General features: G+C 36.3%; 1 protein-coding gene across 3 annotated transcripts in view; it reads right to left on the bottom strand.

Annotated features, from left to right (window-relative positions):
* The window catches only part of Abhd17b (abhydrolase domain containing 17B), a 39,292-nt gene continuing 27,109 nt past the window's right edge, over positions 1-12,183 (bottom strand). For all 3 annotated transcript variants that reach the window (XM_023721951.1, XM_004637132.3, XM_023721952.1), the window contains 3 exons: positions 11,353-11,822; positions 4,661-4,840; positions 1-1,520 (listed from right to left, as the gene is read on the bottom strand). In XM_023721951.1, coding sequence (XP_023577719.1) covers positions 1,301-1,520; positions 4,661-4,840; positions 11,353-11,819 — 867 coding nt within the window. In that variant the 5' untranslated portion in view covers positions 11,820-11,822 and the 3' untranslated portion in view covers positions 1-1,300. The remainder of the gene's footprint in view (positions 1,521-4,660; positions 4,841-11,352; positions 11,823-12,183) is intronic.

The raw sequence follows: 12,183 nt of genomic DNA, 5'->3' as shown, positions 1-12,183 counted from the left end.
TGAGTGGTGAATTTTTTTTTTACTGTTAATTTGACACAGCTGAACCAAAGCATTCACAATACTTGATATACTTTGAAGAGAATCATATACTATAGTCTTAAGACATACCACAGAACAAGCAGAACAATTAGAGCTACATAAGGCCTTAAAAGATATCCACAGTGTATATTATTTTAATATTCATTCATTTACAAATTAAACTACATACCATTAAACTTATTTTTCTTTTTCTTTCATTGTTTTAATCAAGCAGGATTCATTCAAGAAAAGGCAACTTAGTTTTTGCATGTGAGCTTTATTTTTTACTACACTGGTTAATATAACACTTATGAGTGAAATGTTTTCTTACCTCCTATATGTAGGAGTAAACCCATCAAATTCTCAGAGTAAAAGCCAAAATGAAAAAGGGACCAAATAGCCAGTCTAGTTGTGGTGATGAAGAACAGCTAACAAACTTTCAGGTTTTTATGTGATCAAGAGTACTACAACTCTATGAGATTAGTCAAATTTAAAACAACATTGCATACAAAATCAGGCTTGAAGCCCTAACTGCCTTTTAAATAGCTAAATGAAAAATTTTAAGTAGTTGCCTCACAGTTCCATACTTATAAATCCAATCTAATTAAAATTCAGTGCTGTCATGAATTCTCAGTTACATGATAACTAATTAGTAAGGGACAGATGGCATAAAAACTAAAACTTCATTTCTTTTTCTTCTTTTTTAAAGGGTAAATACATTATGACCAGAGAAAACAGAAAATTCAATGTATATGGTAAAATAACCTGTTAAGCCTCTATCCATCCCTGTACAACAGGGTTTAGATCAATTCTGATTAACTTGCATGTTTTCTTTATTCTTTTTCATTTTTGTAGTTATTCTATTATGAGTACTTGAACCATTTTAGAAGTATAGCTTTTATTACACTTGTACACCAGGAGAATTTTTAGTACATTGAGGTTTTAAAAATATTTATAAATTTGTTTCTGATATGCAAAAGCATTTGGCAATACTTTTACAGCATTTGATTTTTATAATTAAAATTTCATACAGTACTCATTTGATGTTTTAAAAAAAATTCACAGAAAAATATAAATTATATAACCTGACTGCATGATACTGTTAGTTCCAGTTTCTAGTTCTGGTAATTAAAACCTTCATTAAGTCTGTTAGCAAATCATTACCTGTACATTTATGAAGGCAACTGTCATGATTTGCAAACAAAACCTTCAGGTTTTATGCTATTTACCAAAGAGTGCAGTTCAGCAAGAAAAGAAAACCCAGTATGCAAATTTACATGTTTTACAAATTTACCAGTTCCTGTGACACAAACTGTTTCAACCTTTCAAGGTATTGCCCATAAAGTTCCACATCATTGTGTCCTGCTCCTTCAACCCACAGAGGCTCCACGGGTCTTTGGCAACGCTCAAACAATGCGAGGCCATGTGAAAAGTCAATGACTTCATCTTCAGTCCCATGAATTATTAATACAGGAGAGGTTATCTTAGAGATTTTGTCAATGCTGTAACATAAAAAGAAAGGAGAAAAGAGAAGTTAACTATGTAAAAAGAAATATAAATTATCTTATTCTATAACAGAAAATTCAAACATCAGAAACCATACGAAACAGAAAATTCAAACATCAGCTCAGAAGAGATGGATGTCTTCGGTTTTGAGAAACATTTCAAAAGCTGGTTTTTGATTCCCACAAACGCTGGCAACAGGCCTTCATGTTCAGATCAGCTCTTTAATTCTGCACTCTTACATATTAGCAGACAGCGAAGAATTTAAAGACATTAAAAGAAAATGCTTCAAATGTAAGAGATAAAGGCGATTTTTCAAAGGTAACTTGGAGGACAAACTGTAGAAAACAAACCTCACAAACAGGTCTTTTTAAACATCTTGAGAAAGAGGTAAGAGTATAAATGTAGAATGAGAATGTAATAAAATCTTATAAAAATAATCAGTGAAAAAAAATTGAGGTTGTATTTGCTAAGTAAAAGGCTTATGTATACTTTTGCTGTCAGAAAGATGTTCAACAGTAGAGGAATTAAAATTTTGAAAGAATTACTTTTTCAAGGATTTTGTTTACAGGCAGCACAGTTCTGTCTTGGGAGTGGCTCAGACACAAATGAGTGAACTAGGCAAACTCTAAGTTGATGTCACCTAAACCATCTTCCCCTCTGAATTCTTACCCAGCTAAACAGAAATGGTTTAACAGATTTTATTAGCTAAAAAAAGACTCAAAAGAAAAAAACACCCATCATGGTAGAGTTCTTGCTCTTTTTGGTGCTTAATTTGAAACACAGCAAACAAAAAGCAAAACCAACAAAACCCCAAAAAAACAAAAACAGGGAAGATAAACCAATCCTCCACCCACCCTCAAACTTCCCTTAGCCTGCAGTAGTGATAAGATCATCATTAGTACTTTCTCTACTAAAAATGACACTTTTCTGGCTGACAATGAAAAAGTTTGTTTTTGAAATAACCTTTGCTCTTTCAAAGAACCAAGGGACAACATGGCTATTGACCAACTGTTCACACAAACTTCTTTATATTGCTGCCAACTAGTGAAAGGGAAACCTAAGATTTAACAGCATTTCTCTTATACCTTTCTCCCTCTTTGAAGAAAATAGGTCATCAATTCTTTCCATCTACAGTACGGACAAAAAACTAAGAGGGGAGATAGCTCAGCGCGGTAAAGAGCCTGCCTGGCAAGTGCAAGGTCCTGGATTTGATCCTGGTTACTACATGCTATGCCAGCCCCAAAACCAGGCATAGGGGCACACGCCTATAATCCCAGCGCTGGGAAGGCTGAGACAGGAGTCCAAGCTCTGTAGCAAGACCCTGTATAAATAAATAAGTAAAAATTAAAAAAATACAAATAAATGAGGTGGGAACTGTTTCTTGTCTTGAGAAGCAGGAAGTGGCTGCTCCTTTTCAAATATCCATAAACTGTATGTTTGTAGGTTGTGTGGTGATGATACAGAAGATCCTCTCCATTACGACCCAGGCAAGCCGTTCAGATTTACCACACATACCCCCTTGATACAGTTCTGTATGTCTTGTTAATAAAGCTTCAGTGTCTTTTTGGGGAAGTACAGTATACCTCATTTACACACAGTGCTGAAATTTCTGCTTGTACTACATAGTATTGTAGTGTAATGTGGTTATATAATTCTGCATCTGTGTTATACAAATAAAACCAGTCATAAAGTTGAAATTACCTTTGACCATATCTTTGTTCTGAATATTGTAATGTATAGACTATAGACAATTCGTCATTTACTAACCAAATTCAATGAACAACCTACTTGCAAGTCTCTAATTCATGACAAGAATTTTGTAATTTTTGGTAAATTAGATATCATCAATTAAATATCATTGACTAATTCTCTCTCTACTTATTTTTTCCTTGTTAGGTATGTCACTTAATGGTATCCATTAGCAAGCAGCTCAACAGAGGAACGAGGATCTCATTACAGTTCTCTGTATAGTACCTCACATCCAGTTGTACAGCCAGTTCTATCAATTTTATTTCACAATTTCATTGTTTTGTGTCTAATACTAGTGACACTGTGTAGGATATAAGGTTTTCCTTTCATTTGAATTACTCTTGGTCAACCTTTCTGACATTCTTTCTGGCTGTAGTGGATTGCCAACTGGTGGTCAACTTGTTACACCAGCTGAACTCAACTAGTGTGGTGCTGGGTGTGGGATGTGGGACACTCACTTGGAGATTGTTGCCAATAGTATAAGAGGCAGAACTGATGAATAAACAATGATGAAGCTATTGGGGAAGCTGTCAGGAAGCTGCTGGTTTTCTTGGGGTGTTCTGCTGGAGAGCCTTACCATTCTGGCTTTACTGATGAACTTGGATGATCTCATTAGAGGAGGAGCTTGTGACCTTGCTGTAGCAGAATGGCTATGATGTACTTTGGGGGAGCTCTGGTCCTCACCCTCAACATCACTTCCTGGCTCCGGAGGGGAAGATGGTGCACAGCTCAGTCTCCTAGAGAAACTTGTCCTTGGCTTTCTTGATGGAAACTCAGCTTTCCTCCTCCTCTTTGGAGGAGCTCACGACCTCATTGAGGCTATGGTACTTTTGGGAAGAGCTCCGGTTCTTACCTTGAGTGTCACTTCCTGGTTCCAGTGCAGATCCCTCAGCCTGCTAGCATAAATCTTTCATCCTGCTGGTACAGACTTTTTAGCTTCTACCACTAACCTTTGGGCTTTCCCAACGCAGATCCATGACATAGGCTTCAATGAAACACTGCCATGGGCTTCTAGTTGGACTCATGGGAGGCACTGCTATGGGCTCTAGGTTTTCAGCTTGATGCGTGCAGGACATTATCATGGGATCCAGGCCCTCAGCTGAATTCTTTGGTCTTTAGCATGTGAACAGATTTCCTACACTCTTTGTATGATTCATTATAAAATATGTGTACTGTGTTTCAATAGTCCCCTTGCAAAATTCCCAAACTATGACACTGGACATCTGCCAACACTCTTCAAGTCAATTTTTCCCTGTTTCTACATGATAACATGAAATAGAAACTCATGGCTGAATGAACTGTTATCCATGTCTTAAGTGATAGGAAAAAAAAACCCAAAATCTTTTAAGTTTCCTATAATTGAACTATCTTGAATATTACCACTTACTTTGGGAATGCATCAAAACAGTAGGTCTTCTTAGTATCAGGAAAAGCAACTCGCATTCCCGAGGTCAAAGGAGAATGAAGAATAACAGCAGCACTCTCATATCGAGCAGCAAGGTCCACAGATGGTACTGTCCCAATACTTTGTCCATATATAATCACATTTTCAGGACGAATGCCATACCTACAAAATTCAGAAATTAAAAAAAGTTGTACCAGAAGGAAATGTTCTTTCATTTCTAAAGATTATCATTGGAATGATGTAGGGTGAGACAATGTTAAGTAATAAATGATTAAAAATTAAGTTTCTCAGCACTATCAATTTTTATACTATGCACAAGGTCCTGAGTTTGATCCCTGGAACCACCAAAAAAAAAAAAAAAAAAAATATATATATATATAAATATATATATATATATATATTTACAATAAACCCTCAATTCTACATTTATTTCATCTATTTAATCTTTCAGAAAATAATTACTGGCATTGTCATTGTTTAAAATTTCAATGTATTAAAAATGATATTAAATTGTTATTACATTTTAGTAATTCAATATAGACTAAGCATAGCATATGCCATATTACTGCCTTTTCTTCTTTTTGTGCCCCTGGACACTGAACCCAGTGTTTTGTGGATAGCAGCCCCTCTTCCACCTGACCTTTTTGCATTTTGTTTCGACATAGGGCTGGCCTTGAACTTGCAACTATTCTGCTTCAGCTACCCAAGTAGCTAAAATTACAATTCTGTGCCACCAGGCCCAGTTATATCACTAATATTTTAACAGTCTCAGGCACATTTAGTTTTATGTTTTACTTAATATAACAAAAATTATTTCTCAAGACATAGGCAATGGCGTTTTTATTTTTTAAACTAGTCATACTGATGAAATCCTACAGAAAACTATGGTATGAAATGAGTATAAAGCACAATTTTTAGTCAAGAGCAAATTAGCGGGCCAGGGAGATAGCTCAGTAGAGTAAGTGCTTGCCTGCAAGCACAAGGTTCTGAGCTCAATCTCCAGTACCGGAAAAAAAAAAAAAAAAGATCAAATTAGCATTTCTTGAAATTTTCCCATGCTTATTTGCAGAGATGGACTAGTAGCTAAAAAGATGAGATAAACTACAATTCCAAACACTATACAGTTCAGTCACTTATGAATAGACTTCAAGAGTACAATTTTACCCTCTTTACCATTGCTAGAGATTTAAGTATGAATTTATTGACTTAGCAAATATTTATTGGGTACTTAGCATGTTCCCAAGAACTACTAGTTGTCTGTATTACAAACATCTCATACGAAGACTACTTTAAGTGAAGACAAAAAGGAAAGCTAATGAATTTGAGATTATAGTGACCTTAAATATACCTTTCCACTTACAAGGCAGATAATAATCAGTTCTGTTAGCTAAGAGACATTTACAAAGCAGTTCTAGAATTTTGGGCAGCTAAGAGAGTTTTTCTGAGAATACGAACATTCACAGAAAAGAGCAAGGCAAAAACCATACAATGTTCTCTTCTGGGAAAACAGATTCTCTCAACTATCTGGGTTATGATACTCCTTCCCGAAAGTTTCTTCTAATCAACCCTACACAAAGATTTGGGATCTTATCTAAAGCTGGAGGTCCCATCTATTTCTAATTTACTCTTTAAAAAATTAAGGAAAAAAAAACCCTTTTACTTATTTATTTGGTACAGGGTCTCACTAAGCAGCTCAGACTTGTAGTGATCCTTCTGTCCCAGCCTTACCAGTGCTGGGATTATAAGTGTGTGTCACCATGCCTGGTTTCAGGGTCGGCTCAGTGTAGGACCAGCATAGCATGTGGTGCCAGGGATCGAAATTGGGTCCTTGCACTTGCCAGGCAGGTGCTTAGGCCATGCAGCAATTTCTCCCCAAACCCTAATTTACTCTTAATGTAACTAAAGTTATAAAAGCTTTTTTCCTTTACAGCAGAGCTAGATAATACACATCTCATAGAAATAAAGAAAGAAGCATGAACATTAGCAGCACTGGCATGATTCAACACTGCACAACTGCTAAGAGCTGAACAGCAACAATTGCTGGTGCAACTATGAGTTTTTAGCTAAAGATGGAAATGGCAAGGCTAGAGCAATGGTGGCAAGCCTATTGCATGCATGCGCAATGGGCTGTTTGTTATCACTGAAAGCTCTAAGAGGCTTACCACCACAGCTCTATAGAAACAGGGCTATCAATTAAGAATAAGAGAACTACAGGCAATAACAATTTCAGAACAGTCTGAACTAGGAGGACTTTGGAGACCATCAATCTAATTAAACTGCTTAATGAAATCTTCCAAGTGACAATAAGTTAATGACAGATTTATAAGAGAATGACATATACCAACTCCCAGTGTTCCTTCCACAACAACATACAGAGCTTAAGAACTGTGGAGGAAGGCTACATCAATAAATGTAATATACCATATTGACAGAGCCAACGACAAGTCATATGATCATTTCAGATTCAGAAAAAAACAAAACAAAACAAAACAAAACAAAACAAAAAAACAACTTTTGACAAAGTCCAGCTCCCATTCACAACATATACCCTATAGAAAACTGGAATAGATGGTCTTTATGTCAATCAGATAAAAGGCATCTACCACAAACCAAGAGCCAAAATCATACTACATGAACAAAACCTCAAAGTCTCTCTAAAATTAGGAAAAAGACAAGGATCTTCAGTCTCTATTCTTATTCAGTGCAGTTCTTGGAACTTTAACCAGAGCAATAAGACAAGAGAAAGAAATTAAAGGAATAATAGTAGAAAAGGAAGGACTTAATTATCATTTTCAGATGATATGATACTCTGTACAAGATCCCCAAAAACTACTAAAAAGCTGCTAGACTTAAATCAATAGTCGTCCTATACACAACTCACTGAGAGAGAAACACCATTCACATTGCATGCAAAAAAACATGAAATGCCTAGGAATCAATTTAACAAAGGATGTAAAAGACCTCTACATTGAAAATGGAAAGATTTTTCTTGCTCTTGGAAGAACCGGTGTATTTAATGTAATTCCTATCCAATATCCAATATAGCATATCTCACAGAATTTTTGGAACCAGAAGAGACCTGTTTTGGTTACTTTTCCCTCAGTGCTGAGACAAAATATCTGATATCCAAAATTAAAGGAAAAACATTTACTTAGTTCAGTTTGTGGAGGTTTTAGTCCAGACTTGGCTGGCTCTGAGGCAGAGTGACACATGGCAGAGGGTAACAGTTCATTGTGGAGAAAGCAGCAGAAGCAGCAAGAGCAAAAAGGGAGAAGCAGCAGCAGCACAGAGCAAACCTCTTTCCTTTCCTTAAATTGTATGGAGAGTACCTAACCTAGGGTGGGTGTGGCACTCACCCATAATCCCAGCATTGGACCCTGAATCAATCAAAAACTCTAGAAGCCCGCACCAAGATTGCATGAGGCTTTAAGAGGACATCTAGACACAAACCGTAAGACCTAAAATAGAAAAGGCAATTCTGGGCAACATAGTCAAGTCAGGAGGCATCACTATCCTTAACTTGAAACTGTACTTTAAACTACAATGATAAAAGCAGTGTGAGGGCTGGCTAAATTGCTCAGCGGATTAAAGCACCTGCTTAGGCAGACACAGGAGCCAGGAGTTCGATCCCTGGGACTGCTGGGCCGGCCCTGCCCCTGGAGCATGCTTAGATGGCAATTGACACTGGGCATGGTGGTGTGCACCTGTAATCCCAGCTCTTGGGAGGCTGTAAACAGGAGGATCACTACGAGACACAGTGCGATCCTATACACCCTTGCTCTAAATACCAAAAAAAAAAAAAAAAAAGGAGAGAAAACAGTATGATACTGGCAAAAAAAAAAAAAGAAAGAAACAGATCTAAAGATCAGTGGAACAGAATAGAAGATACAGAAACAATTCCAGACATACACAGCCACCATATCTTTAATAAAGATACCAAACACAAACACTAGCTGGAAGCCTCTTCAATTAATTGTGCTGGAATAACTGGCTCTGCACATGCCAACGACTAAAACTGAACTCCTATCTTCCACCATGCATGAAATAAAATTTGAAATAGATCAAAGGTCTAAACATTAAAACAGAAACATTAAATCTGCTGAAGACAGAATAGGTAAAACTCTTGAAGACACTGGTATAGGTAAAGACTATAAATGGGCATGTATGATGAATACATACTTCTCAGATGAAAAAATACAAACAGCAAATAGAAAAATATTCAACATTACTAGTCATCTACGAGATGCAAAATAAAACATGGGAAATTCCATCTTACCTCAGAATGAATGACTATTATTAAGTAATCAGTAACAAATGCCAGAGGGGCTGTGGTGAAAAAATAAACCCTTCTCCACTGTTCCTGGGACTGTAGACCGGTACAACTACTATGGAAATCAATGTAGAGATTCCTTGAAAGATTTGGACTGGGGGTCCCATTTGACCTATCTAGTCCCCTTCTGGGTATGCTTCCAAAAGAATTAAAAACATTGTACCACAGAGATAATATGTGCACCCATGTTTACAGCAGCACAATTTGTTTTTGTTTTATTAGTAGTATTTTTTATGTATTTTAGTACAGGATCTACACGGTCTCACTACACAGATCAGACTCGTAATGATCCTCCTGTTTTCAGCCTCCTGAACACTGGGATTATAGGCGCGCACCACCAGGCCCAATCTATGGGCATCTCAGCACACCCTGGGGGCAGGGCCAACATGGCACGCCATAGCAGCACAAATTTTAATAGCTAGATCTTGGAAAGAATCCAAATGTCCATCAGCTGTGGAATAGATAAAAAAGATATGGTCTTTTTATACAGTGGAGCACAACTGAACCACAAAAATAATAAGATATGCTAATGTCTTTATAAGTGTGATCATCTTTTTTTTTTTCTTTTGGCGGAACCAGGGATTGAACTCAGGCCCTTGCACTTGCCAGGCAAGTGCTTATTCTACTGAGCTATCTCCCCAGCCCCTATAAGTATGATCATCACATGACAATTTTCAGTATTAACAATATTAAATGGTCTTTACCATCTCCCTGTGAACTCTTTACTACTTACTATTTTAATTCTTTAAATCTATGTTTTCATTCAATTTCAATTAAGAATTCTCCTCACTGCCCCACTCTCTTTTCCCCCAGGTACTGGGGACTGAACTCAGGTAGCACCCAAGCTAGGTTTCCCCAGCCTTTTCTGTATTTTCCAGACATGGTCTCAATAAATTTCCCAGGCTGTCCTAGAAAATTTGGTCCTCTGTCCTCAGCCTAATAACTACATGAAATTACAGGTGTGTGCTACCACACATAGCTAATAATTCACTTTATACAGAATTTTTGAAAGGATAACTTTGTACTTTTGGAGAAAATACTTTTAAGACATTTTCTAAAACAGGTTATTCATATTAACAAAATTAAGGAAGTTCTCCCTGGCATGATTAATATTTAAACATTAGAGACAATGACTTTTCTTTATGTTGGCTAGTTTATGATAAATAACATACTACATAGCTTCACATTTATTGAACATTAATCTGACGCATGAGAAAATACACTGTAGTCTACAAAGTAGGTATTTTCTTAGTGTATTTGCTACAGGGTCTCACTACTCAGCTCAGACTCGTAGTTACACTCCTATTTTCAGTCTTCCAGTGTTGGAATTACAAGTGTGCACCACTACACCCACACTTGGTGGTCAGAACTACATGTGGTGCCGGAGATTGAACCCCAGTCCTTGTACTTGTCTAAGCAGGTGCTTACTTCACTGAGCTATCTTTCCGGCCCTTGAAGTAGATATTTTCAAGAAAAATTTGTATGTATCTTGGTAACTATAAAGGTTTAATATAATTTTCAGTCTCCAAATGTATATTCTTTCTTATAATCAAAGAATAACAATAAAGTTTTCTCATATAATTTATGATATATTCCTTTTTAACTTGAAATCATCTTCCCAAATTTTAGAAGTCCAGAATGTAAAGTAAAATCTCATTTTAAAATAATGCTTGACAATTTTTTTCAGTAGTGATACGTTTTCTAATTTGAAAGCCACTGAAAGATACACACTGTCCTAAGGATCTAAGTGCCTGCTTGTCAGGGTTTGACTTCACAGCTGGATAACCAGGAAATATTAAAGCTCCTGGACGGACAAAAAAACCAAACCAAACAAAAAAAAAATAATGCTTGAATCATTCTAATAAGGTATGTTAAATCATATTATCCCAAAAATAATTTTATAAAATAATGCAAATCTGTTTAGGGTTTAAATAAAAAGTGTCACTAATGACAGGCCAAATGAATGATTAACTGTCATCATTTTCTACAATTTCACTGAAAGGCCACAGATAACTGAAAAAAAAAAAAAAAAAACATGTTGACATCATACTTCAGTGAGAGGGTTCACAAATCAAACATTTATCATTTGATTTAGAATTTTAAAAAATCATACATACACATATGTATTAACACACCAACCTGAGCTATCCTAGAGAATTTTTTTGGTTATTATATAAAATTTAAAATTGTAGTTTAAAAATGTAAAGATTCCTAAGTATGTATTTGTAATTATAGTCTTTCTATAGTAGTTCAATGCATATATAATAAGCCAGTTTTTATACTATTTTTATATAGTGTAACTCTGGATAACAACGATCAATGTGAACAATCCTTCCCAACCTACCTTGTCCTAAGAGCAAGCCAAGCAGCTTCAATATCTGCATACAGATTCTTCTCTGTTGGTTTTCCAGAACTTGCACCATATCCAGAATAATCATATGAGAATATATTACAATTAATCCGTGATCCCAGTCCTATGTAAAAGCTGCTCATCTGACCAAGGTCAACAGCATTTCCATGTGAGAAGAGTAAAGTATATTTGGCATTGGGTGAGCAACGCACAAACATACAGGCAATTCGGTTGCCTTTACTGGTTCTAGTCATAAAACATTCAATAGCATCTTTTTCTCTAGAAGAGTACTGCCAGTCAGCTCTTTCTGAGAGGTGCAAAGTCCAGCGGCTTCCACTTTCATCACACATCAGTGTGTAAGTTGGATCAGGTGGCAAAAATGCTAATTTTGAAGCAATTTTCCCTGGGCAAGGTGGACAGCAGAAGAGGCAACATAGCTCACTAAATGAAAGATTATTCATCCTCTGAAAAAGAAAAACAGACAGCAAAGGTTTTTAATGACTCAATGTGGATTCTGTATCACGAATAATAGGTTAAAAAAGAGACACATGGAATTATCACTGGTGGTCAGTATCTACTACTACAATTGCAAGGATCTGCCCCAAACAGATCTTGACATCTTTCTAAAAATACATTAAATCCTGGAATGAGGCAAATATTCCTAGCCAGTAGATAAAACTCAAACACTGTATGTTTCAAACAGTAATTATTAAAAATAACAAAAATGGGGGCTGGTGAGATGGCTCAGTGGTCTAAAGCACCTACTTAGAACAAGCTTAGCAAAGCACAGGGACCGCGGTTCAATCCCCCAGCACCACATGCCAG

The sequence above is a fragment of the Octodon degus genome, unplaced genomic scaffold (genome assembly GCF_000260255.1).
Source record: "Octodon degus isolate 3935 unplaced genomic scaffold, OctDeg1.0 scaffold00087, whole genome shotgun sequence".
NCBI classification, from domain to species: domain Eukaryota; kingdom Metazoa; phylum Chordata; class Mammalia; order Rodentia; family Octodontidae; genus Octodon; species Octodon degus.
The sequence above is the reverse complement of the archived record's forward strand: the minus strand, read 5'-3'. Positions and strand labels throughout refer to the sequence as shown.